The following is a 26,164-nucleotide window of genomic DNA, read 5'->3' on the forward strand; positions in this document are numbered from 1 at the left end:
ACTATGGGGTAATCATAGCTCCTTCGGATATGGCAATCTCAGGAGCGGTCGAAGGAGGAGAAGAGATATCGCCACTTTCGAGAAGAGAACCTCTGCGCACTCTAAGCTTCTTCTCGGCTTGCTCGGATATTCTCGTGAGCTCTCTGACGAAAGATTGTCCCCACCAAGCACTGGAACACATTGGTTAGCTTCTTGCTTGGACTGCAGAGCTCAAGAAATGAGATGATGCATACCTAGTGTATTTGTTGACATATTTCGCCAACTTCTGGTAGTTAATGGCACGCTGTTCCTCTCCCATGGTCACGGCGTCGTGGATCGCATCTGCCAATTCCTCGGTATTCCAAGGATTGACGATGAGGCTACCATTCAAGCTCTGCGCCGCACCAGTAAACTCAGAGAGAATCATGACTCCGTGACGTCTCTGTTGAGTAGCAATGTACTCGTATGAAACCAAATTCATGCCATCTCGGGTTGATGAAACCAGACAGACATCAGATACGGCGTAGAGAGCAATCAACTCATCGAAGGATACGGACTTATGCATGAAATGTATTGGCATGAACTCAATGGTACCTATAGGGGTTAGTTTTAGGCGAAGTTTTGATATATCGCGGCGCTCACCAAATTTGCCATTGATTCTCCCTACGAGTTCGTTGACCACGGCTCGAAGATTCTGGTATTCCTCGACATCTTGACGACTGGGTACTGCAACTTGTACAAGAACAACCTTACCTATCCACTCGGGATGTTCGGTAAGGAAAACCTCGAGAGCGTGAAGTTTTTGAGGAACGCCCTTGATGTAATCCAAACGATCCACTCCTACAATGAGTTTAACACCTTGAAATTTCCGCTCAAGTGTAGCGATGCGTTCTTGCACCTTTGGCTTCTTGAGGCCTTCTTCGAATTTTTCTGGGTCTATGCCAATTGGGAAAGCGCCAACTGTAACCACCTTGCCTTGAAATTCAACGCCATTTGGAGTTGTTGCAAGGCCACTGGTCCAAATAATTAGTAATCTAGTGCAGCTGGAGTCATGTACAGGAGATAGAACTCACAGAATTCTTGAACAGCTACTCAGGAAGTGTCTGGCATAATCGTATGTATGGAATCCAATCAGATCGCAGTGTAGAACGCCAAGGAGGATTTCGTTTCGGACTGGCAGAATACGATATATCTCACTACTCGGAAACGGTGTATGGAGGAAGAAGCCAAGCTTGACATTCTTCTTCGTCTTCCCAATCTCTTCGCGCAGCATAGCTGGCAGAAGCATCAAATGGTAGTCATGGATCCAGACCATATCATTGTCATTGACATCTGCTGTAATTGCTTTTGCAAAAAGGCGGTTCGCTTCAGTGTATGCGTTCCAGGCGGACTCGTCGAAGGTGATTTCACCAGGATGGTAATGGAAGAGTGGCCAGAGAATGGAGTCTGTAATTAAGGTGTTAGAAGCCAATTGAAAGTATAGCAAAGCTAAAATATACTGGAGAATCCATTGTAATGCCTATCCGCAAGCTCGTCGTCTAGCATGATCGGCACGGCGTTATACTCATCCTTTAGTCTCTTCTTTAGAGTCGGTATTTCATTTTCGGGAACCTCCAGTCCTGGCCAACCATACCACTGGAATGTCGTGGACTTGGATAATCCGCTCAATCCACTAACAAGTCCACCAGATGACATAGAGAAGTCATATTTGCCCTCTTCTGACCTCTTGATTGTAATTGGCAGGCGATTCGAAACGAGGAGGAGTCGGCCCTCCATCTTTTGTTCTTCTGTAGCAGAAGGCATGGTGGCTGTAGGAAGATGTTGCGCTCAAAGGCCTTTTGAAGACTATGGGCGAAGGACACTGAGACGGCGGGAGGTTGGGAGGTTATCCTCTAGCTGGCGAATGTACGGTGGTGAGAGAGTGATTGGTAGATTGTCACAAATTCAGAGTGAATCGGAGAGGGAGAGGTTGATAAAACGGCTGTACAAGGTCTGTAAAATTTTGAGTAACGAAAGAATGATCGATGGCTCTGTGAAGTTCGCGTTGGTTGTGGGTCGAGAGATTTCTTGTACTTTCCGCGCTGCCCGAGGATAGTAGGCGGCGGACCGGACTTCCAGTCAAGGAGTTTCCGTTGCTGTACGCGGAGGACTTCGAGCGAGGGACAAATGAGCTGGGCAGCAAAGCATGTAGCCTCTAGCGGGAACAGGAGCAATCAGCCACATTGAGCTCTCATGATAGTTGGGCTCCGAACACCCAAGTAGGCGGGGGGATGGAGGGGCTGGCCAAGTCCACGACTGAAAAAACCATGGATTTTAAAGCGACCCGCATTGCTCGAGTCTAATTTCAGCTCAGACTGCGAAAAGGCTGGCGAGCTCTTCAATAGCACGCATACTTGTTTAGCTATCTTCTTGCTAGGGCTGTGCGGTCATCCCATTGTTAAAGCCACTCCAGCTTAGGCAAAGAGCGACCAAGTTTCATGTCCGGGGCACGCAGCACTTCCAAAGACAAGAAGGCGTGCCGAAGATTATTTGACGCAATGTGGCCGAAATAGGCTTAACTGCCCCTCTAACCGCTTTGAGACGCTTGAGCTCTTTTAACGAGCTCCGCAACGTCCTCCGCCTTTGGTGGTGGACCATTTTTTCAACATCGGACGCGTGCTATTAGCGCGACGCCCATTCACGCCCACTCGCGCGCAATGTCTGATTCTGAAGAATCAATGTCGCTGCCGTCCGACGACAAAATCGAGCAGACCTTGCGCGATACCGTCGCAAACCTCTTCGCTTCAGGAAAGAGCGAAGAGATCACCGTGAAGCGCGTCAGAACAATCGCAGAAGAGAAACTGGGCTTGCCTCAAGATTTTCTGAAGAGCCAAGACTGGAAAGCTAGAAGCAACACCATTATCCATGACGAAGTAGTAAGCTGGCCATCTAAATCTTGCTGTCCACCTTTTGGCATTACTGACCATCTACATTCAGGACCAGCATTATGCGGAAGACGCTCCGTCAAGCCCGGTCAAAAAACCCATCTCGCGCAAGAAGGACGTGCCAAAAGCCTCTTCTACAAAACCCAAGCCGGCGCCAAAGAAGACGAAACAAGCAGTCGAAGGGCCACGAGGAGTGAAAAGGCGCTCACCGGGGCCCCAAGTGAAACCCAAGAAGCGTAGGAAAGTCGTAATATCCTCCGATGAAGAATCAGACCAAGTCGAATCAGATGTATCACCCCCGGACGAGCTTCCTTCAGAACCCGAGAGCGAACCGAAGAATGTGCGCAGAAGGACAAAAGCAAAAGTAGTAGAGGATGATACCGACGAGGAGATAGATGATGGAATACAAACAAATCGGCCTGAAGCTAAGCCAAAGCATGAGAGTGATGAGGACGAGGTTAAAACAGCACCGAAGAGTCAAAAGTCACAGGCCAGCCCAGATATTAAAGGAGATATATCGGAAAGTGAGTTATCAAGCTTGATAGATGAGCCTCCACCAAAAAAGAAACGCCAGAAGAAGTCGCCTTCCAACAAACCCACCAGAGCCGAAAAATCTGCAAAGCCAGCAAAGGCTAAACCATCAAAATCAAAGGACCTTAAAGACCTAGATCCTCAGGAGGCCGAGATAAAGCGTCTGCAAGGCTGGCTGGTTAAATGTGGGATAAGAAAGCTCTGGCATAAAGAGCTGGCGCCCTACGATACATCGCGAGCCAAAATCAGCCATCTGAAAGACATGTTGAAGGATGTTGGAATGGACGGGCGGTATTCGGTGGAGAGGGCCAGTAAAATCAAGGAGCAGAGAGAACTCGCAGCAGAATTAGATGCGGTACAGGAAGGTGCAAAGAGGTGGGGTCAGGTCGACTCCAACGAAGAAGGCCGGAAGCCAAGGAGGTTGGCCAGGGGTTTCAAGGACCTTGCTCTTATAAGAGGTGACGATGATGGCGAAGAGGACTCAGACTAATATAGAATTTTGTAATAAACGAAACCCTACCATGGAAAATACCTGCGCATAGCACAGGGGAAAGCATAATCTCAACCATAGAACAGTCACAATTGATGTGCTCTTCCTATCGATTGCCATGCCTCTTGAAGTTTTCATGGACCTCAACGGGCTCCCCTTCTAGTAGGTTTGCTTGAATCAATCGAACCCCATACAACCTAGCTCGTAGGGTAATGACCCTACAGTTCGATCTCTCCGAGAACTCTTCATTGCTGTCCAGTAATGATGTCTGGTAGTTCATCTTTAAAACCATCCATGAGGACCCATGGCTACACGGCCATTAAGTAGGCAGCGACCATAGAAGCACCAGTAATAGATAACACCCCATTCATTGACTTGTGCATTGCAAAACCACCAGATCCACTTTGCTTTCTATAAAACCACAGCCCCTTTCCCAGTAGTCATACGCTGGGCAACCAGACTGAAAATTGCGACCGATGACATGAAAAGGACTAGATTGTAGAACTAAGTAAGAGGTTAGAATAGATGTATGCCTTGAACCTAGAAGTTCCTCACAGCATTTCTGGAATACGCGCTCTCTTCTGCTTCCGTTCGTGCTTCCACAAAGAGACGCCGAAGATTGGGGAGATTAGACTTTTGGAAGTTAATGAAGAATAACTCAACATATGAGCGCTTGTATAAATAAATAACTTACCATAGCCTTTAGAAGTTAGTACCATCCACAATGCCTCCTGAAGTTCATTGTGGTGCTTTCAGTGGATGTTGCATGATGTTGGCCACGAGCGAGGTCTCGCCAAAACGTTCAGCTTACCACGGAGTTAACTTCATATAGGCACCACATATCAACCTTAAATCTTCGTAACCAACACACACCGTTCCGATAGCACCCTAATACAGCAACCCCGAAAAGCGCATGTACCTAACCTTCCGCTAATTTTCGCCCTCGTTCTGTGGAACTCCTCAGTTACAAAGAAACCTTGGGGGTGCATGAGGGCAGCGCCTGAGGTCGTCACCTCTGCATTCAAGGTGTAGGGATGGCGGTCAACAGGATAAGAGGCGCCTTTGCGGTGCCTAGGAAAGGAGAGACATTTGAACTAAGGGCGGGCCTGGTGTAAGAGCTTCTAGTGACTATCGAGTCATCTATATGCAATACTGACCCGCGGCTCTAGATCTCAATATGCATACGAGCGGTAAAACTACAGGAGAACTATAATATACTTGGAAGAACCAACACTTATAGATGTGCAGGAAAGAGGCCATACAAAAGACGATCATGTCGATGACTCTCGGGAAAGACGTATCAGCGCTGTTCCCAGACGTTCTCAAAAACATTGCAACTTCCGACCTTGACCAAAAAAAGCTTGTATATCTCTATTTGATGTATATTCAATATTCTAGCTACACTTTAATCGCAAACTCTGACCAAACCATTCAGGAACTATGCCAAATCCCACCCAGACCTCTGCATTCTGGCCGTAAATACCTTTGTTCAAGATTCCGAGGACCCCAACCCTCTTGTGCGCGCGCTAGCAATACGGACAATGGGATGTATTCGGGTGGACAAAATGGTAGATTATATGGAAGAGCCATTGCGCAAAACTTTACGGGACGAATCTCCATATGTTCGGAAAACAGCAGCTCTTTGCGTTGCAAAACTCTTCGACCTCAATCCTCAAATGTGCCTGGAAAATGGATTCTTAGAAATCTTGCAAGAGCTCATCGGGGATCCCAATCCTATGGTTGTCGCAAATTCCGTCACTGCTTTAGTAGAAATCCAAGAGTCGGCGCCAGAAACCAAGGCTTTTGTCATAACTGCTGCAACATTAAAGAAAATGCTCATGGCACTTAATGAATGTACTGAATGGGGTCGCGTCACGATTCTGACGACTTTGGCAGATTATAAGGCTTCAGACGTTAAAGAAAGTGAGCATATATGTGAACGGGTTTCACCACAGTTTCAACACGTCAATCCTAGTGTAGTCCTTGCAGCCGTGAAGGTCGTTTTTCTACATATGAAGTATGTCGGGCCGGAGCTTGCTAAGTCCTATTTAAAGAAAATGGCCCCTCCGCTAGGTAAGCTGCTTTATATTCTAGCGTGCTAGTTGATGTTAATCCATTTAGTCACGCTGGTATCATCCGCGCCTGAGGTTCAGTACGTTGCGCTACGGAATATTGATCTTCTCCTGCAAAAGCAGCCGGATATCCTCAGCAAAGAGATGCGAGTTTTCTTCTGCAAATATAACGACCCTCCGTATCTAAAACTCGAAAAACTGGAGATCATGGTTCGAATAGCTAATGATAAGAACGTGGATCAACTTCTGGCAGAATTGAAAGAATACGCAATGGAAGTTGATATGGACTTCGTCAGACGTGCGGTCAAAGCTATTGGCCAAGTGGCTATTAAGATCGAAAGCGCTAGTGAGAAATGCGTTAATACTCTTCTTGATCTTATTAACACGAAGGTAAATTATGTCGTACAAGAAGCGATTGTTGTCATCAAAGACATCTTTAGGAGGTATCCGGGATACGAGGGTATAATACCAACACTCTGCCAATGCATTGACGAATTAGATGAGCCAAATGCGCGAGGATCTCTCATTTGGATTGTTGGGGAGTATGCAGAAAAAATCAGTAATGCTGGCGATATTCTATCAGGATTCGTGGATGGTTTTAGTGAGGAATTCACCCAGGTACGTCATCATAAGGGTTGTGACTGAGCATAATCTAACCAGCGGCAAGACCCAGCTACAGATCCTTACAGCTGTGGTCAAGCTCTTCCTCAAGAAGCCAGACCAATCGCAGGGACTCGTACAAAAAGTACTCCAAGCTGCGACAGCAGAAAACGACAATCCGGATATCCGTGATAGAGCATATGTTTACTGGCGATTACTTTCCAGCGACCCACAAATTGCCAAGGTATGCTACTTTTTACATCTTACAAGCATGGATCCTAACATTTTCTAGAATATTGTGCTCTCTGATAAGCCTCCAATCACATCCACCATCCAGTCGTTACCACCCAGCTTACTCGAGACACTCCTGACAGAGCTATCAACCCTAGCTTCAGTGTACCACAAGCCGCCGGAGACCTTCCTCGGACAGGGTCGTTTCGGTGCAGAGGCGATGCAGAAGGCAGCCATAGAGTTCGTTCCCTAAAGTCATCAAATCTTATATTGCATCCTACTAATGTTAAATTTACAGGGAACAAAAGCAGGAAGCTCGTGAGAATCCGATTGCAGCTGCAGCCGTAACAGGTGGAACAGCCCCACAAAACAATGCAGAGAATTTGCTGGACATTGATTTTGATGGCGCGGCACCAGCTTCCTTACAGAAACAGCCCCCATCAGGGTCTTCTGGTCTAGAGGGTCTGGCCGGCACGCCACAGCGAGTTGCATCTCCCGTCGCCAATGCCTCCTCTACCCCAGCGAACAACATGGATGATTTAATGGGTTTATTTGGTGATAGCAGTGCAAATACACAATTGACGAACGACGACATAATGAACGGGTTTGCTGGCTTGAGTATTGGTGGTGGAAGTCAGCCTCCTCCACTGTCCCAGCAGCCCGGTGGTCAAGGGGTAAAGAAAAACAACGAAGACATTCTGGGACTGTTCTAACACTACCTATGCTAGGGTGTTGCCACATCAGGTCTCACCGATTGCTGTTCACTCGTAGGACGGTCTAGATGGATCTTAGATAGCAGTCATAATCTGAAATGCAAACAATTATCGAATCGCCACATCTGTTGATCAGGTGTAAATGGACTTTGCCAGTTTTGCAGGGGCCCATTTCTCGCCACTGCCAATATGTGGCGCATGTGCCAGGGTTCTTCCCCAGCAACGGCGTCAAGTCTTAAGCGAGACATGATGCGAATATGTTTGGGCCACCAGACTCTCTCGCTGTTGCCTCGACGAGACAAAACCCAAATTTGTGTCAGGTGAAGGTGCATCTTATAAGTGTGGCCGAACTGCTTCCTTTGTTTTGCGTCACTTCACCCTGCGCCCTCCGCTATCATGTTCATGCTCAGGAACGGTATGTATACCCCTCTATAATTCCTTGCCCCTCTGCGGCGCACGCACCACTCCAACCTCGGAATGCGCAAACAGTAAACTAACTCCTACCTCAGTCAGCAAGTTTCTCTTTGGTGACAGCTCCAAAGAATCCATTATCGAGATCCCACAAGGCCAGCTCTATCTGGTCCGACCCCTCTCCGTTAAGGGCTACTCCGAGCTTATCTTCAAAGACGCCGCAGCCTCAATCCGACGGACTGGCCAAGAGTTCCAATATCAACTTGTGGTGCAGCGTGCATACGAGGAAGGAGAAGAGGAGCTTCTTGCGGAAGAAGAAGGTGAAGACGGTGGAGTAGATGGTTTAGGTGGTGATAAGGACGAGAAGACATTCCTCCTAGACGAGAGTCTACAATTCCGTACAGACATTCGCCAAACCGGTGAGAAAGTCTTCGCTTGGAGGGACCTAAGTGGTGATTACGGCGATTTGTGGGAGTTTGTCTGCGACTCTTCAGTCAAACCAGAAACCGCTGCATTATTCGAGCGGGTTGCTCTTCAGTGTCAATACGAGAGGAAGTTCCGTAAAAGTCACGAAAACGCATCAGAAAGGGACCTCGAACTTCTTTCTTACGCCGAAGAACCCATTCCAGACGCCAGCCCTATCCCTAGTCCCATCTCGAAGTCACTGGCCTCCTCACCTGCATCTGACGCGACCAAGTTTTTCCCCAACACCACGAAGGAAAAGATGGCCAAGAAAGCTGCAGGAAAGGGCAAAGCCCCTCAGCAGGAGGAAGCTCCAACAGTCGCACCCCCAGCGGCTGCACAACCTGAAGAGCTTGAGATATTGACACATGCGATTGCTGAATTGCACATGTTCGACTTCCCCTCTGGGACATTCATCCTTCAAGATTCTGAGGTTCATGCAACCGTATCAGGGATTGGAAATTGGGATTATTGGCTTCAGATTACCGGGAAGGAGAGGGAGTGGTTAGGCCAGCCTATTATCCCCGATATCAATCCTGTGTTCAACTTCGAGTTTCTCTCATTCATCTTCAATCATTACTTGGAAGATGGGTCGGCTTATTCTTGGCTTCTGAGATTCAAGGATCTTGAGACATTAGAAACTTTCCAGCAAGGTGCCATGCAAGCATTGTGGGAGCATCTGAATCAAACTAAATGGTTGAAAGCCAAGGACAATGACCGAGAATATGTGCTTGAGGCTTTCCAAGATCTTACCATGGAAGATACCCCAGAAGGCGAGGGAGAGGAAGAGGAAGAAGAATTCGAAGATGCAGATGATGGCCAGCGTAGTGAGCATTATGACAGTGATGAATCTGAAGACGACGTTGTTACACGGGATGAAGACGGCAATGTCAACTCACAGCTTGCGGTTGGTTACAAGCACGACCGGTCCTTCGTCGTTAGAGGCTCCAAGATTGGTGTCTTCAAACACACGCCAGACAACCACCTCGAGTTCTCCACCAACATATCGAAGGTGGAAACGCCAAAGGGTAAGTTGTTCAGCCCAAAAAAGGTCATGCTTCACGCCGAGGATACGAACATGATCCTACAAAACGCGGACGATCCCAACTCTCTCTACCGCATGGATTTGGAATATGGTAAGGTAGTTGATGAGTGGAAAGTNCATGATCACATTCCAGTCAGGACCTTCGCTCCTGAAAACGTAGGTGTCTCTTACCCACTTCGCTAATGATAAGATATAACTAACATTTATAGAAATTTGCCCAAATGACAGGTGAACAGACATTCTTGGGGCTGTCCGGAAACGCTCTATATCGAATTGACCCTCGTTTGTCTGGAAATAAGCTTGTTGATGATCAGCTCAAACAATACGCTACAAAGAACGACTTTTCCGCCGCTGCTACCACCGAAAAGGGCCATATCGCCGTGGCTTCAAATAAGGGTGATATTCGGCTATTCGATCGTCTTGGGATCAACGCAAAGACGCTCATTCCGGCTCTTGGTGATCCTATCATTGGCATGGACGTGTCGGCTGACGGACGGTGGGTGCTCGCCACAACACGCACCTACTTGCTGCTCATCGATGCCTTGCAGAAAGGGGGCAAGAATGATGGCAAGCTAGGATTCGAGAAGGCTTTTGCGAAGGATAGCAAGCCACAGCCTAGACGTCTTGGTCTTACTCCAAGCCATGTAGCGCAGTTTCAGCATGAGACTAAAGCGCCAATCTCCTTTACTCCAGCCAAGTTCAACACTGGGCTTGATGACAAGGAAACTACAATCATCACCGCTACAGGGCCTTTCATTATCACCTGGAGCCTAAAGAAAGTTCTTGGGAATCGCAAAGATCCTTATAGCATCAAACGATATACCGAGGAAGTCAAGGCTGACAACTTCAAATTCGGATCCGATAAGAACCTCATCGTAGCTCTACCAAATGAGGTCAACATGGTCGCAAAGCGCGCATTACAAAAGCCAACAAGAGAGAGTATCGCCGCGCCATCGAGGGTTGGAGTTGGTAGACGAAGCAGCGCGAGGACGAGCTATCTAGGCAGGAATGATATCGTGAACAGCCCGTATTAGAGGGATTGCTTGATATTGTGGGATTTTTCTCTTTCTACTCAGTTATCGTTTTGCGGGCACCTTCGAAGCTGGGGAGGCGAATACGGGACCGGCGTTTGATTTGAGGAACGGCGGTTTAGTGTAACATATTGATTCCCCCAATTTAGCTGATGTTTGATCCTCGACTTACTTTTAAATTTGCGCGCCTGCGTGATGTGATACTAATCTCGCACATTTCCTCCACCTTGGGGGCATGCAGGATCGGTGTGGATTGAACTTTGGAGGTCAGAAATCATGAGATAGTTGCATGCATGTGGTCCGTTTCTCCGTATTCTTATTGGCAAAGGATGATGAACTTAGTGTTTATGACAGGTCCTTTTTGCAAAGTCAAAGTTCTCGCAAGCTGGTTCGTCGCCCTGCCTTAAAGAAGCCTGGTTATACAGTCAGTTGGGCGTTCTACATAATCATTGAGGGCTACGTGCATGGCTAGATTGTACTGCAACAGCCTGATATCTTGCCGCCCGTCTCGCTATGCCGCTTCTTACTCCGCAGGCAGAGGCTGGAATCCCCGGCTTTCAGAGTGAGGGGAAGGAGGAGTCATGGGTAAGTGGGCATTGCATAGTGAGATTTTAGGAGTTCTTTCTGAGAAGGCCGACACGCTTTGTCACCGCAGCATGATATTATTCGCAGCATGAGAGACCGCAAGGATCGTAAGGCTGACGTGCCGCCATCGACGGGACCAGCAAACGATAAGGCTGATCCCTCGGATCGACAGAAGAGCCCTCGGGCGGACCGAACCATAACACGGCGAATTTATTTTTCCCTTAGTTTAGTTCAATTAAGGATGCAGACGCGAAACGTGGCGGACATGGCGGGGCTCGCTGCGGCGTCGTAGTCGATTCCGAATTAAGCCCGCTTGCGACGTCCTAGTAGTCGTCTTCTCGACCAAGCCGACCGCCGGGCAAAGCTCCTGGAGCCAATTTCGGCCGGAGCGGAAGGCATCATGAGGTACTGCACGCATTTGCAACGCTCACATGAGGCTTGGCCGACATCGTGCACGATGACAGAAGTCGCCGATTATTGGGAGGGAATCCTCCAGGGCGTTCTGCCAACATGCCCATATCTAGCTTTCTGCAGACAGCCCAAGTCCTCTGGATTAGGAAACATAAAATTGGCACGCATTGCATAAGATACAGAACAGCTGACAGAAGCGGGAAACACTGCATAGAAAACGCAGGATTGGAAGGAAATGGGCAAAAGCTGCATATGTCACCAGCATAGAAGGTCGAGAAAGAAGGTTGAATGGAAAGACGCATGCACGCTTCCGCGGCTGCATTGTGCGTGATCGACGATTTTACATGTTGCATTCACATCGTTGCTGCCACCGATCTCGCAATCCAGCCGGCTGATACGGTCCTTTTTCCCTGGGCTTGCCCATGACGGCACAAACGTCCGACAACAGGGGCCATCGCTGCGAGCTGCGGCAATGATACCTTGGATTCTTTTGCCCAGACGCGCCAGGCCGTAGTGCCATTGTTGGAGATTGTTAGAGCGCCATGAATGCTGGGAGTGCTAGAGTGCAACGGCTCTTCCACCGCCGCTTATTCTAAGTTTAACGTATGTGATGGGGTTATGAAGGTGACCCTAGTTATGACCGATTTACATTACCGCCTTCTCATTTAGGGTAGCTAAATATACTGCCGCTTTGAACATCAACACATCCTTACTTCCTTGCACAGAACTTAAAGCCATGCCTCGCTGGCCGTGTGCTCTAGATGCAAAAGATCGTCTATAAGCAGCTTTAACGGCCTAGCGAAAAAAAATCTTTATAAAGGCGCCAAAGCTTATGCAAAAGCCTAGGAAGTTTTGAACCAGCGTACGCGCAAGCACAGGTGCGTATTTTGCGGCCTATGTAACGTATCCTATAGTCTACCTAGCGTATATTAAGGCATGGAAACAATCAACCGCTCTAAAAGCTGGCGGAAGAGTCCTCCGCAGCCGCCGCTACAGCTACAGCTACAGCTTTTATTATGCAACTTTAGGAGACCGATAAGAAGGCAGTAGAAGAAGCTGCTTACCAAAGGATTCGTAGGAAGGATGATGCGATAATATATAATAGCTTTTACTAATTATTTGCCACCAAATCAGCATTTTGGTGAATTTTGATTTTCAAATCGGTCATAACTAGGGTCACCTTCATAACCCCATCACATACGTTACCTGTCGGCCGGAATTAGCCCTGGATAATGAGTCCAACGTGCTCGTCAACGTCAAGTCATACGGACGATGGCCTGCATAAGTTTAATGGCATGCGCGCTCTCAAGGCCGCGGCTGGGGGGCTAGATTGGTTTGGTTTGGAATAATATGCTTGAATGGAGTCTGGTCAACCGGGGGATGGGAGCAGTCTTCTTATGACGTGGCACAGTAATCCCACCATAACAGGGCAAAAAACAAAGTGGTGAAGAGGCTTTGGCTCATCAGAAAGACCGAGTCTATATGGCAATGCCGCATATACCCGTGGTTTTCGTCTTCTGCAGCCGTCATCGCAGCTCTCATTGCACAGTAACCCGCTCCAGCCATCGCGCGCCCGGACGTACCATAGACGGCCGTGGGATTTCTCAAGCGGATGGTATATCGTAACTCGTAACTATTATGATACCCTTGGATTCCTTGGGCTGCGACGACTACTTCTCTCGGCCTCGCTCGGGGCCATGTCATCCACAGGGCCAATTGGGGCTCTGGTGGCTACACCGCCAGAAGAACAGACGCCATAGAGCAGCAAGGGGGAAAGGAAGCAGCAGTCACGCACGACACATATCTGAGTCGCGTTTGTCGGAGGGCCTCACGCACGATTACTCGTGGCAGATGGACGTCGTCATTGACGGATTCAGAGATCTTCAGGAGAGAGGCGGCAGTCTGCACCATCTGCACCATCTGCAGTGACGTTGCGATTAAATTGAAGCAAGCACAAAGCTCCGCGCACCAAAAACGAAGATGCGGCTGCGATGGGCGTAATGGGCGTGACGGCCGTCATGGGCCGTTTCAAAGTCCGGCTCAAGCGAGCACTAGCTAGGTGTTTCACGTACATATATACGAGCGCTTGATGTTTCCTCGGCCATTTAGTAGTCGGTAAGTTACTTTTGACCGCATGCTGCTTAGCAGGTGCTGAGGAGCCCGAGGAGCTATCTCGGAGCGTCTGGAGGTTGCTGGGGCGGTCCCACCAACCAGGTACATAGCCTGAGTTTGACAGAACGTGGGCTGGTCAGCTTTCGTGCCTCTCTGCAAATTCGACCCAATGCTTAGTTGCTTAGTACCCCGTGGTGGTCAAGCTACCGACCCTGCAAATGCGACTAGAAGCGACTTTTGAGACCACCGTCTCTGTCCAGTCCTCGACACGCCCGACAGCATCCCAATCCCAATCCAGCCCCGCCCCCCACTCCGCGCTTGAGGTGCCTGTACCTCTGTGCCTGCGCGCTCTGTGATTCTGATGCCATAGACGACGAATCCACGGCACGTGCGTTGAGCGCCTAACCGTTCAGCACGGAGCCTGCCTACCCTACCTACCTTAATCTGACCGGTAGAGCCAGCTAGACGGCATATCGAACGCCCCTAGATCCCACTTGTTATTTTTCTCAAAGGCGTGCCCAGCTTGGCTCTGGCAGGGCTCCTGCCGACTAGCAAGATATAATAAAAAGTATATATTCCCTCTGGATGCACTCCACGTACCCGTGCCCCCTTCCTATCTAAGCACCTTCCCCAATACTTGCCCCGAACCACTGTCTATCCCAATCTCCATCTCGCCAACCCTAGAATTATTAAAACTACAAACTTTCACTGTACCCCACTCTTCTCAATGCCAGTTTGAATAACCAATTGCAATGGAGAACAGCTCGGGCTTCAAGAGAACGTCCAGTATTGAGAAAGGGCCTGTGCCTGTGGCGCCATTGGCCAATACAGATTCGAAAACATCAAAGGAATCGGAAGCGAGTTCTCAGCGACGAGGTCCAAGACGAATGGCAACCATTCAAGACGACGACGAGCGCTTGCTCGCTCGAATCGGATATAAGCAGGTTTGTCACCAAACGAACATTTCCCATCTGCGGCATAGATTTGACCGTAGGACAGGAACTTAGGCGTGAGTTCAATAAGTGGTCAACAGTCTCATATGCCATCTCAATTCTGGGTGTGCTGGGCTCTGTGCCTGCCACTTTCGGCAGTCCAGTGAAAGCAGGTGGTCCAGCAACTGCGGTATGGGCGTGGTTCATCGGTAGTTGCATGGCAATGTGCATAGCAAGTTCCGGTGCAGTATCGTCTGATTTGTCCACTCGAGATCGGAAACTGACTGCTTATTAATGTAGTGGCCGAGCTAGTATCGGCTTATCCAACTGCTGGCGGCATGTACTTTGTAACAAAACACGTCGTACCGAAGGAGCACGTAGCAATCTGGGCGTGGATCATTGGGTGGTGTAACTTTTTGGGACAAGCTGGTGGTGTGGCCAGTCTTGCGTACACCATCTCGCAGATGATCCTTGCGGCAGCTGTGATGAACTCCAGTTATGACTCCAACACTGGATTGTACTCATTCACACCGTATAGACAAGGCCCCAGTCACCCCAACCCGTCGAGCGCTAACATCACGGTACAGGACAGCAGTGCAGACTGTACTTCTTGCAATTCTGGTCCTGTGCCTTTTCGGTGTAATTTGTTCACTTACAACAAGGTGGCTACACAAGATTGTGTTATGGTTTGCCCCTATTAATAGTAAATATCTCCCGAGGCCTTTTTATATGCAGCCGAAAATCTAACAAGCTTCAAGTCCTTGCATCAATTGCCATTTGCGTAGCACTCTTGGTCCTTACGCCCGAGAAACAGAGTGCCAAGTGGGTCTTCACTGAAGTTACGGATGGGACAGGCTGGGGAAGCAGAGGATTTTCTTTTCTCCTTGGGTATGCTCTAATATCCAAGTTCAAAAGAATAGGCCAATTGACATCTCTAGCTTCCTTTCCGTGGCATGGACGATGACCGACTATGACGGAACAACACAGTAAGTCGAATCCCTATTTTCCGTGCTGGCGAGAGTTCCTAACATTCTGGCCTAAGCATGTCCGAGGAGACGCACGATGCAGCAATCAGAGGTCCAGTTGCTATCAGAATGGCTGTTCTTGTCTCTGGTCTTGTTGGGTGGATGTTGACCATCACATTCTGCTTCTGTATGAAGGATTTCGAGGGTGTCATGTCAACACCGACCGGTCTACCAGTCGCGCAGATATTTCTGAATGCGGGTGGTAGGACTGGAGGGACGGTGATGTGGTTTTTCGTCATCCTAGTGCAATTCTTCACAGGCTGCTCTGCCATGTTGGCAAATGCAAGAATGGCCTATGCCTTTGCTCGTGACGAGGCTTTTCCTTTCTCTGGGTAAGCAAATTTCGAACCTCTTTCGGGGCGGTTGAACTCGTTCTATTTTGAAACTAACAATGGCTGCACAGTTTCTGGAGCAAGGTTAACCATCTCACACAAACACCAATCAACGCAGTATGGCTAGTGGTAGTGTTTTGTAGCTGTCTCAACCTTATTGGAATAGGCAGCGCCCTCACCATTGTTGCTATTTTCAACATTACAGCGCCTGCGCTCGATCTCAGCTATATTGCTGTCATTGTTGCGCATCGCGTTTATGAGGATAGAGTCCAGTTTATCGAGGGACCGTACACCTTGGGCAGATGGAGCAAACCCGTTAATGCCGTAGCGGTGAGCTGGGTTTGCTTCATTAGCGTGGTTCTGTTCTTCCCAACCATCAAGCCGGTTACGGCGGCGAATATGAATTACGCAATTTGCGTAGCTGGGTTTATTGCCTTGTTTAGCATGAGCTGGTGGTATATTGGAGCGAGAAAGTGAGTCTACTTCCATTCTGTGCTAATGTCGATCAAACAAAGCTAACTGCATTCCGCAGGAAGTACACTGGACCACGTACAAAAGACCTCCTCGACATGCTCCCGGCCGAAGATCCAGAGGACGTGCTCAGCGATTACGCATAAGATACACGTATACCCATCTCGCCTTATATATATATAGCACCTCCACCACTTCTCACATATCTCATTCATCATCTCCGAGTGAATTCGTATTCTAATTTTCTTGGCATTATTTAATGAGCTTTTACGAACCGATCACATATACAGCACCGGCGCATCTGGGTTTTTATGGGATTAAAGTTCTGTCCTATCTTCTGCTTTCGCATCTCCGAAGGGGACATTAGACGAGCCGCAAGCGCAATTGCCAACTATATTATAGAGATAGAGACACCTAGATCATGGACCAGCTTCTACAGCCTGCTACCTTTGCTTGGTTTGGGGATCTTCCGTTCGAGCTAGCTTACTACCTATTTCTGTAGTAAAACGTATTGGCGAATCTCGCCCGGATTTCTCCCTCTCAATTTCAAAAGTACAAGAACCGCAATGCTTCGCTCCCAGTTCTTCGCCTCTGTTGAATCAGCAAAACTTCCCCACCTAACTGGAAGCCCTGCGCATCCCACAATGCGCTAGTGCAGTCCGGCTTTTGCCATTCGCTAAGAGGGGCATTTAGGGATCAGGGATTTAAGGTCGGGGATTTGGGATCGGGAATTTGGGATTGGGGATTTGAGATCGGGGATTTGCACGCCTAACGGGTAGCCTTAGGCCACACCGCTGGGTCACCGTATACGATGCCGTTATGCGTCGGTAGAGCGAACGGCCATGTGCCTAGCATGTACATAAGATATCCTCTGAACCATGTGTTTCATCTTGGTGTCGCTCACATGAACCGGTTGCAGGAGGATCTATGTTCATCTCTGATGCATCTGCTTTTATTAGATCCAGCGGGGAGGGGGCAAAGGGTGCTGCGCTACTTTTGGGGCAAACTGTAATCTAATCTATCGATAACCCTATAGGCTTCTCATTTAGGCCTGCGGCATTTGTTCTGGGGTTATTTCCGTTGGGCTGGGTCACGGGTTTCGTCATAGAAGGAGTATACGTTGCTTAATGCGAGATTATTTTTGAATGTGGATTCTTGCCGTTTATTCGCGCGTACCTCCAACCCGCTAAATACAAAGATGCAGAAGCTTTCTTTGCTGCCCATGTGAGGATCGCCTCCTCGCTGCCCTATCCAATCATCGAGATATAAAGAAATGGGGAAATTCAATGTGCAGAAATATGGATCTGCTAACCCCAAGATCATTTCAAGACTTAGGAGAAGGAATGCGACTGACATCTGCCTCGTGGACAGGGGATATGGGTATTTCGCTCCTTAGAAACCTTTCCTTCGCCACGGCTTCAAATTCAGAGATCTTTAGCTCTGTTCAAGAAATGAAGACACATGTCGTCGTGCGTGTGCGCCGCACCACAAATGCGAAACGGACTGCGTACGGCCACCCGGAGATGACATTGTTTTGGGAGGGTAGAGATATGAGGGTGGCGGCTTGACCGTATATATACAGTTTTGGTACGTTCATGGGCCTACTTTTTCTTCGCGAATCGGAGGAAGAATTTACGGACCCCACTCCGCCGATTCTTTTAAAACAAATCTGCCACTGTTATGAGAGTAAGACTGGCTTTTCAAGGCTCCCGTTATGGCTTAGTGATTCCCCGTAAGCCCACCGAAGTGATGCGTTGACAACTTTGGCGCATAGCGGATCGATGTACACGACCCACAGAAGCGCCATGCGGTAGAGAATATAGTAGAACACTCCTATCGCAATGAAGATGTGGGTTGTCGAGCCTCGCCGAAGATCCATCTGTTCACCCTTCTCGTTCCGCGTCGGGTTCATGGCAGAAGGCAAGTATATCATCCAGGTGAGTACGGACTTGATAAGAGTGTTGTGAAGCAGGTAGACTGGGAAGCTGACACGACCTAGGAAGTTGAAGACTGGGGAGGTGAGCACGCGGCGTGCGTTGCGCGAAAAGAATATGCCTAGGAGCACGCTAGATGCGCCTAGAGAGTCCCAGTATCGCCGGACATCAGCGTCTTTGGGGACCAGTTCGTGCATGAATCTCGCCATGGTATGCGACCAAGCCGCACGTTCAGGCGCATCTTGTGGATAACTGCACATGAACATCCCTACGAGAATGAGGAGGGCGGGAAATGGAGCCGGGAGAACAGAGGTCGCGCTGTCTTTATATTGATTGTGTAGTTCAGCGACGAACATACCGACCACGATGTTCATGCCCTTCAGGGCTCCACAGGAGATACCTTTCACTGTAAGCTTTTAAGACAACCATCTTTTACCGCTGAGGGATTTAGATTACATACCTTGCCCAGAGGCCCAGCTGTACAAGTACAGCAGGACAAAAACCAACTTTCTCGCTCTCGGTGTTACCAATATCGTCGCTAGCATCGTCATGTACACCATCATGCTGCCTTCGAGGAAAAGACGCAGGGTCCACTGTGTCCCATCATATTCATCCCACCCGTTTGTCCATGTCTCCACCTCGGCACGGAAGAGACTTTTTAGCGCCGCCCATACTGTCGGTTCTTGTCTATGCCAGCCCTGCCTTATCCACGTTGAATCCACATGCTTTGTCATATGATATGCGTTGGTGTTTGCCAAAAACCAGCTAAATAGCGTTGCGATGAGTGTAGGTAGTACCAGCCTGCCTGACCGGGCCAATGCGCTGCGAGCTATTCCAGTGAACGCCGCCTCAGTGTTTCCCGCTCTCGACTTGCCAATGGGTCCGATGGAGTTGACATAGCCGGTTATGAGGAAGAAGAGCGCTACGGCGCTGCGACCACCCACACAGAGGCGAAGGAAGGGTAATTGGAATATGTACGGAGCTTCTTTAGCGGAGTGAGCAGGGGAGTGGAGCCAGGGCACGAATGCAGTACAGAGATGACCGCAAACGACCACGAAAGAGGCAACGCCGCGCAGGCCCTATCATATAAAAACGCATAAGTATGAATATTTTGAAGGTGGGGTTGGTATTTTAGGGGCGAGGTCCTACATCAACCCAGTTCGCATCACGGGGGGCCATGGTATGCTGATGTGTCTGTAGGCACGACCGAAGCTATATGTATACGGATATTGCTCTGTGAAAAGTAGATTGTGTGCGCAAAGGAAGTAACTGTAGAAACTGTCCCGCGGGAATATTTCATAGGCAAGTGCCTCGCTGGCTTGCTTTTTCGACCATCAAATCCTGTGCAGATAAAAGTGTGCGCGAGGACTGTCAAAAGGATTGGCGAAGGAGGATGAGCGTGTATGCGGAGAAGAAGAGATCAGATTGGCGACAGAGGCACCGGTGTTATTATTTTAAGGGATGGCTATGGACATCAAGGGGGAGGACGACTACATAGTAGAAAATGATTTCTATCGGGTACTCATCCACAACGGCGAACGCGCTCTCAGCCTCCGAAGCCATTGCACGCTTGGCCCCTGGGGTTCCTGAACAGGGTTCGATGAGCCGACGCCAAGTCTCTTGGCCTATACGATGTGTGGAGCGGAAGCGCTACCATGCCCATTCTGAAGCCACTCCCTTACTTCCAAGCACGCTGATGTTACTATTTTGCGGCGCAATAATGTGTTGTTTTAAATAAGGCATCTTCAGAAGCTTAAAGGGCCAAATCAAGCAATCAGGCGGCACGGCGTAGTGCTGCGAATACAGCCAGCCATCTTGTGCGGGCAGAAGAGGACGCGTCTGCAATGCCGCTAATTACTTGGTTCCTTCGAATCCGTGCCGCAGGAGCGCCCGGGTGAGGTTGAGTTCGGTTAAGGCAGCAAGGCAGAAATTGCGAATCAGGCCTGTACCATTAAAACACAACCAAAATTAATTAAGAAAAGTTGTGAATATAATAGTAGTGGCCTCACTTTAGCCCTCTATAATATAGATAACAATAAAAAAGGCCTTTATTGTGGATATATGGATGGCAATTCAGATTTAATGGGTGTAGCGAGACCGAACTCACAAACCTCGCCCGGGTGGGAGGCGCTCGGCAGTGACGTACTTGTGCTGCAAGAAGTGGCGCCGTTGTGCTTGGCGCCAATTTAGGGAGTCCGCCACTTGGTATCAGATCCTCCTTATCTGCTTGGCTTACGCGTGAGCCGTCCCACCCGACCTCCAAGAGTGAGGAGTCTTCCCAAGCCGTCTGAAAAGTCCCATGACTTCTTGGCGAAGCAACAGTCAGGGGCGACACAAAGAGCGACGAGTAGACAAGGGATCGCATCGAAGCTTGGAAGCAAACCCAAGAACGCTTACAGGCTTAGACGTCACCCTCACCGAAGGAACCATGGAAGGAGTCACAATTCTTGGGGCCAACCCGGGCACGCCATTCCCGTGCCCGCCATTCCCGTGCCCCTCTTTCCCTAAATTTTTTTTCCGAGAAACCAACCCAATCACTGCTCAGACACGCGCAAGAGACACTTTCCCTCACCTTCATTGCAATAATGCTCTGGTGTAACAGTCTCGCCCTGTGTGGCGCTACGAAGCTTCTGCCGGTCTTTGTCTGATTTGGCCTCACAGAAGCAAGATTTAGCTGCTTTTTGCCTTGCTTATTCTCCTAATGTTGTCTGTTTCATTTCTGAAGTCAATTTAGAGACGTTGCATGAAACCCGAAATTTCCACCAGTCTTTCGAGCCCAAAGCCATCGATGTCCTAAGCGAAAGTGTGTAATATAATGGTAACATTGTGATCAGTATAAGGACGTATTACCTATCAGGCACTATAACTTTCGGCAACTGCACATTCTTGCAAATTGCAAGATGGTGTGATTAATTCCGGTGCCAAAGGATAGAATATTTGATCTCCCTGATGGCTGGTTGTTCCGGTGGGCATGGAGTTAGTATCAAGCCATGCGTCTTTCATTTCCTATTGAAGAATTGTATGCATTGCTTCTATGGCATAGGTGGGTAACGCAACGGCAGATGTGGCTAATAGAAGTGGTGAAACTTTCAATGGAGTCCTCGGAAAGGTAAGACACTAGCCTTGTGCTTCCGGTGACCTTTGGATAACCCCACGGTTTCAATAAGAGCCGACACGCCAAGTAGAGGATATCTAGCCACTATAACGGTTTGACCGGACGATTATAGACGTACCTCGTGGTATATTGGCGGTGGAGTTTTTGCCCGGCTCCCTAGCACTCGAAGTCGAAATTGTTACTTAGCTTATTTTTCCACATTGAGATAGAAATAACAAAGTCGCCTCAACGCTTTCATAGGCTGCAAGAATGCGAGTGCTAATGGATGCAGTGTATACACCACTGTGATAGGGAACCAGAGGGCTTCCAATGATGTAATGCAATGCGAGAATAGAGAGGCTTGCATCCACACAGCGCTTCTGAATACCTCCTAAGAAATGATCGATGAGAATATTAGGCCCCCAACCTAGAATATTCGGTCCCAATACGCCCAAGCAGTCATTACAACCCGACCATTGTCCGTAGATTCAAGCCTGATGGCTTAGAATACTTGCAGGCAATGTGTTACTTGTAAGCTTAAAGATGGCTGTTAACAATTTTTAAAAGCGCAATCAATAATCACGAGCGGCGGAGAGCTCCTTAAAGTCTCGAAACAAAGCAGCATGGAAATGACTGACTGATGGCCTGCAGTACTGTTGGGAAGCTCAGGCATACGGTTCATGCGAGTGTGGGTGAATGTGCATTTCAAACACGACAAAGCAACCTATCACATTCCAAGCGAAGCTGGTTCGTTTACAAGACAGTGAGGCCATGGGGGAGGCTGAGCAGAAGATGGTTGCTTTCGGGCTCATCGCTAAATCCTAGTATATAGCCTTGTGACCACGACGGTGGTGGATTAGGCCGGTCAGCTTTGGCGGCGGGCAGACAGATATACGTTTTGACATGAGAAAAAGAGGACTCGTGGGACTTTTCTCTTGGTCAGAAGAACCATAGGCAGCAGGGTTTTCCACTCTGCCTCGCCTCAATTGCTAAGCGCGTAAGCCATCCAGCTAGAGTTTCATTGCCTCCCCGGCGTGCTGCTAGTACACCGTCTACGTGGCTATGTGAAGGGGTGTTTCTGGTAAAAATACTCCAGACCGGCCGGTCAAATGCACTGTGAAGGGGAGGTGAAGACACCTTGAGATATTGGGCGGCTTGCTGCCAATGCGTAGTTTCGTTGGCTAGGTTGCATCATCTTCAAGGCTGATGCGGCAAGTGGCCGTAAATCTGTCGGTGGTGACAGAATTCTGCATCTAGTGTCCTCTTTCTGCCGAATTATAAAGAAAGCCGTCTATCATGTCTTGCGACGGGCGCCGAGTTAGCAGGGAGTATTAAGTCGACACTGTGAGTCCACCCTAAGAGTGTGAGGGCGTGTGACATCATCTGATTAAGCTCCTCAACTTGCGCTCGAACTGGGCAGCAGCCTCTTCTGCTCTTCTGCGCCTGATCCTCCGTCTCAAATTCCGTCCCTCGTCCCTTTTGACCTTATCTCACCTACTGACCATATTACTTTTTGTTAAGACTATTCTCACTGCCTTGCCGACATTGTGCTCCTCCCACGTGAGCCTTGCGCTTAAGATCAACAAATAGTGCAAGCTCCGCACCCCTCCGCCCCAGAAGGCCAGTCATTCCTGCAGCCTCCCTCTGTCCGACCATCGTCACCACTGGTCCAACAAACGAGACTCGAATCACCCAAAGCCCACGTTACTAGTCGAGGATCACCAGGTAGTAACTGACGTCGACTTTCAACGTTGCGTGTCTAGCGCTGTCACCCCAGCCCATAAACAAAGTAACCTGAGCTTCCGATTCTTCATTCTCGCCGTCATGTCAACTATAATCAGGGAACGTGAGCGGGAGCGGGACTGGGACACCCAGTCTGCCCGTAGCTCTGGGCGATCATTCGCAACCGTTAAACGATACAAAATACCTGAAAAAACCTTCGATGATGATACCTACGAAGAGGAAGCCCGCATCATCCATCGAGAACGAGAGCGCGAGCCTCGCGAGGTTAGAGAATATGTTGTGGAGCGCGATATCGAGCGCGAGGTCACCCCTAGAGAGGTTAGAGAATATCGCTATGTTGAGCGCGAAGTCGAGCGTTCACCCTCTCCTCGTCGTGAAGTTCGTGAGTACAGGATCGAGCGCGAGGTCGAGCGATCGCCGTCTCCCCCACGGGTGCGAGAGTATCGCGTTGAACGCGAAATTGAGAGAGAACCAAGACATAGTCCCTATGAGCTCGAAAGGTATTCAAAGTCAACTGAATACTTCTCTCGCCCCGAACCAGCTCAGCCTATCATTATCCGTCAAGAAATCCCACAACCCATCATCGTTCAAGAGCCAGCCCGCCAACAAATCATATTAAAACGAGAGGAGCCTCAGTACGAGATCATCGAACGATCCGAAGTCGTGGATGATCGCCAGGTTGCACGTCGCGAGCCTCGCAGGGAAGAAGACTACTATTACGAACGTAAGGTCCGTGAGGTCGACCGAGGCTCTCGACGCGAAGAGGCCTTCTATGATGAGCGAGAGTATGCACGCGATCGTTACGATGATCGCGATGCATATAGTGACGACGACACTGTCTACATCCATAAGGAACGTGACACCTATGGCGGTCGTGACCATAGCCCGCATCACCGACGACATTTAGCTGAAGGTATAGTGGGTGGGGTTGCCGCAGCGGAGTTAGTCAGACATCATAGAAGGAAGCAGGGTGAAGATCCAGGCCACCACGTTAGACAAGCCCTCGGATATGGTGCCCTTGGTGCGGTTGGTGCTGAAGCTGTCAGCCGCCTGCGTCGTTCCAGGTCTCGTTCGAGATCAAGCTCTCGAGGCCGTGGGCGAAAACATCGCGGTCGTAGCAGGTCTTCGTCGCGAACAAAGAAATTAGGAGCATTAGCCGCCGTAGCTGGCCTTGGTGCTCTAGCCTACGCTGCAGGCCGCAGGAACACCAACAACACCACCGTCATTGAGGACCGTAGAAGCAGGTCGAGGCGGAGAAAATCTTCGGTGTCAGTTGTTAGCGACGATGAACAGGTTAGATCCACCAGTAAACACCGAGATCCAGAGCACCGAAACCGCCGGGTTGCCCAAGCTGGCCTTGCCACCGCTGCAGTAGCTGGTCTTGTTGAACGCGCTCGCAGCAAATCTCGAAGCCGAAAGGGTAAATCACGAAGTCGAAGCCGAATTCGCCAAGGCGTACCTATCGCTGCTGCGGGTCTAGCTGGAGCGGCCGTCACTGGATTATATGAGAGGCGTCAGGCCAAGAAGGAAGAGAGGGAAGAAAGGTCAAGATCAAAATCAAGATCCAGGTCGGTACCCTCCGGGCGAAGACATAGCACAACGAGTGACACAGCTCTTGTAGAATATGGCGGTGAGCCCATATATCCCGACCCGGTTGCGAGCACCTACCGCCGCCGCTCCGGTGACTTTGATGACCCAGCGGACTATAGGCCCAGACGCCGGGGCTCATCTGAGTCTTCAGAGGGTGGGCATAGGCGTCGAAGTCGTTCAAGCCGCAGCCGGAGTAAGAGTCGTAGCAAAAGGGTAGCTGAAGCAGCCGCAGTAGCTGGTGTGGCTGGTTTGGCTGCCCACGAAGCTGCGAAGAGACGAGAACGCAAGAAAGCAGAAAAGGATCGTCAACGTAAGTGGACATACCTGGTATATGACTTTAAGCTTTATTTACAAGAATTACAGGTCATGCAGATGAAGCCAATTTCTCCAACGACAGTTTCTCACCACCTCCTAATGTACCCATAGGAACCGAGCCCGCTGGAGCATATCCACCTGGACATTATTTCCCTGAAACCAACTATTTCCCTCCGCCTCCAACCGGGGAGCACTATCCCGCATATAATCCTGCCGACTATCTTCCACCTGGTGCGATACCTCCTCAGCACCAGGAGCCCTACGGATACACGCCGCCAGTTCAAGAACCTACCCCTTATGGAAATGATCCTAGATATCGTCGACCAGATGATAATGTGAGTGCTCCGTCTGCTCCTGAGCACTCGGATAGCGGTGGGTCTAGGCAGTTGCCTCAGACTCGGAGCGTGGCCAGCTAATGATATTTTAAATAGATGCGCTGAGAACCCCCCGTAGTACTTCTCAGCAACCGGCCAAATCCGTACAATTTGACCTTGACCCGAAAGAAGATTCTCCAGAACGTCGGAAACGGGATGACGCTAGAGAGGAAGATGATAGGGGGCGAAGAAGCTGGCGATCTCACGACAACACTCGTTCTGACTCGCCATCTTCTGTGTCTTCTGGCGAAACCATCGATCTTCCTCCCCGCTTTGATGAACTTGGTAGACGGAAAGGTGACGATCCGCTTGCTGATCAATTGGAAGATATACTTAGCGGAAGGGGCACGGCAGGCAAGCTTTTTTCACGTTTGGCAGGTGGTTTGTTCGCTGGATCTAGTTCTTCGCGCAGGAAGTAGTTTTTGCTCTCTTGTTGCCTATTTAGCTGTTTGATAGTTCTTAGGGTTCCGACTCCCTGGGTTATGATTTCCTTAAGGTTCTTTTATTTATTTTTTCACGGCTTTACGAGATCACGGGACTCTAGATGCATTCATGATATCATTTTTCTTCTTTGGACATTAAACACATATATAACCTTAAATGTTCGTCATGACAGTTCGCTAGCAAGCTCCAACTAATTTCAGTGCAAGACTAGTCGAAATTTATGTTCGTTTTCAGGGTGTGCATCAGTTTAATCAGCTCACTACTTCCCACTTATGCCAGGAATCTGAAAAGTCCTTCTAACCAGACCTTAGAA

General features: G+C 49.2%; 8 protein-coding genes across 8 annotated transcripts; 5 read left to right on the forward strand and 3 right to left on the reverse strand.

The window, feature by feature from the left end:
• Nucleotide 1: 1 nt before the first annotated feature.
• Nucleotides 2-1,782, reverse strand: K441DRAFT_590478 (glycosyltransferase family 20 protein; the record flags this gene model as incomplete). The annotated part of the gene is made up of 5 exons (XM_067644803.1): nt 2-170; nt 234-573; nt 622-992; nt 1,053-1,425; nt 1,479-1,782. The coding sequence occupies 5 exons, from the start codon at nt 1,780-1,782 to the stop codon at nt 2-4; spliced, it is 1,557 nt and encodes a 518-aa protein (XP_067497632.1).
• Nucleotides 1,783-2,613: 831 nt separating this feature from the next.
• Nucleotides 2,614-4,030, forward strand: K441DRAFT_669553 (uncharacterized protein). Its single transcript, XM_067650158.1, has 2 exons — nt 2,614-2,894; nt 2,956-4,030. The coding sequence occupies exons 1-2, from the start codon at nt 2,676-2,678 to the stop codon at nt 3,922-3,924; spliced, it is 1,188 nt and encodes a 395-aa protein (XP_067497633.1). The 5' UTR covers nt 2,614-2,675; the 3' UTR covers nt 3,925-4,030.
• Nucleotides 4,031-4,335: 305 nt separating this feature from the next.
• Nucleotides 4,336-4,557, reverse strand: K441DRAFT_590521 (uncharacterized protein; the record flags this gene model as incomplete). The annotated part of the gene is made up of 2 exons (XM_067644806.1): nt 4,336-4,428; nt 4,480-4,557. Coding segments are annotated over 2 exons (171 nt in total), but the record flags the coding sequence as incomplete, so codon positions are not given.
• A 195-nt stretch (nt 4,558-4,752) lies between these two features.
• K441DRAFT_669554 (AP-1 complex subunit beta-1) lies at nt 4,753-7,664 on the forward strand. The gene is made up of 8 exons (XM_067650159.1): nt 4,753-5,035; nt 5,094-5,114; nt 5,173-5,304; nt 5,360-5,997; nt 6,046-6,614; nt 6,664-6,840; nt 6,889-7,067; nt 7,126-7,664. Exons 1-8 carry the CDS (start codon nt 4,959-4,961, stop codon nt 7,538-7,540), a joined length of 2,208 nt encoding a protein of 735 aa, XP_067497635.1. The 5' UTR covers nt 4,753-4,958; the 3' UTR covers nt 7,541-7,664.
• Nucleotides 7,665-7,811: 147 nt separating this feature from the next.
• Nucleotides 7,812-10,659, forward strand: K441DRAFT_708965 (VID27-domain-containing protein). The gene is made up of 3 exons (XM_067653820.1): nt 7,812-7,955; nt 8,050-9,614; nt 9,668-10,659. Exons 1-3 carry the CDS (start codon nt 7,937-7,939, stop codon nt 10,490-10,492), a joined length of 2,409 nt encoding a protein of 802 aa, XP_067497636.1. The 5' UTR covers nt 7,812-7,936; the 3' UTR covers nt 10,493-10,659.
• Nucleotides 10,660-14,349: 3,690 nt separating this feature from the next.
• Nucleotides 14,350-16,503, forward strand: K441DRAFT_590361 (amino acid permease 2; the record flags this gene model as incomplete). Its single annotated transcript, XM_067644798.1, has 9 exons — nt 14,350-14,541; nt 14,597-14,771; nt 14,830-15,061; nt 15,117-15,232; nt 15,288-15,417; nt 15,468-15,515; nt 15,572-15,886; nt 15,958-16,359; nt 16,419-16,503. The coding sequence occupies 9 exons, from the start codon at nt 14,350-14,352 to the stop codon at nt 16,501-16,503; spliced, it is 1,695 nt and encodes a 564-aa protein (XP_067497637.1).
• Nucleotides 16,504-18,035: 1,532 nt separating this feature from the next.
• K441DRAFT_690744 (uncharacterized protein) lies at nt 18,036-20,721 on the reverse strand (the record flags this gene model as incomplete). The annotated part of the gene is made up of 3 exons (XM_067652409.1): nt 18,036-18,697; nt 18,752-19,370; nt 20,719-20,721. The coding sequence occupies 3 exons, from the start codon at nt 20,719-20,721 to the stop codon at nt 18,036-18,038; spliced, it is 1,284 nt and encodes a 427-aa protein (XP_067497638.1).
• A 1,989-nt stretch (nt 20,722-22,710) lies between these two features.
• On the forward strand, nt 22,711-26,087 carry K441DRAFT_621739 (uncharacterized protein). Its single transcript, XM_067645976.1, has 4 exons — nt 22,711-24,872; nt 24,954-25,028; nt 25,082-25,405; nt 25,465-26,087. Exons 1-4 carry the CDS (start codon nt 23,210-23,212, stop codon nt 25,824-25,826), a joined length of 2,424 nt encoding a protein of 807 aa, XP_067497639.1. The 5' UTR covers nt 22,711-23,209; the 3' UTR covers nt 25,827-26,087.
• The last annotated feature ends 77 nt before the right edge of the window (nt 26,088-26,164 follow it).

Source organism: Cenococcum geophilum (assembly GCF_001692895.1).
Source record: "Cenococcum geophilum 1.58 unplaced genomic scaffold K441scaffold_73, whole genome shotgun sequence".
In the NCBI taxonomy this organism is placed as follows: Eukaryota; Fungi; Ascomycota; class Dothideomycetes; order Gloniales; family Gloniaceae; genus Cenococcum; species Cenococcum geophilum.

What these genes read in the sequence shown, in the direction of transcription:
- K441DRAFT_621739 (XM_067645976.1), top strand. Translation starts at nt 23,210, where the DNA reads ATGTCAACTATAATCAGGGAACGTGAGCGGGAGCGGGACTGGGACACC. An exon ending in CTCATCTGAGTCTTCAGAGG is followed by an intron (nt 24,873 to 24,953) that starts GTGGGCATAGGC and finishes CAGCCGCAGTAG; the next exon opens with CTGGTGTGGCTGGTTTGGCT. An exon ending in AGCAGAAAAGGATCGTCAAC is followed by an intron (nt 25,029 to 25,081) that starts GTAAGTGGACAT and finishes CAAGAATTACAG; the next exon opens with GTCATGCAGATGAAGCCAAT.
- K441DRAFT_669554 (XM_067650159.1), top strand. Translation starts at nt 4,959, where the DNA reads ATGGCGGTCAACAGGATAAGAGGCGCCTTTGCGGTGCCTAGGAAAGGA. An exon ending in TTAGTGAGGAATTCACCCAG is followed by an intron (nt 6,615 to 6,663) that starts GTACGTCATCAT and finishes ACCAGCGGCAAG; the next exon opens with ACCCAGCTACAGATCCTTAC. An exon ending in ATGCAGAAGGCAGCCATAGA is followed by an intron (nt 7,068 to 7,125) that starts GTTCGTTCCCTA and finishes TTAAATTTACAG; the next exon opens with GGAACAAAAGCAGGAAGCTC.
- K441DRAFT_669553 (XM_067650158.1), top strand. Translation starts at nt 2,676, where the DNA reads ATGTCTGATTCTGAAGAATCAATGTCGCTGCCGTCCGACGACAAAATC. An exon ending in CCATTATCCATGACGAAGTA is followed by an intron (nt 2,895 to 2,955) that starts GTAAGCTGGCCA and finishes ATCTACATTCAG; the next exon opens with GACCAGCATTATGCGGAAGA.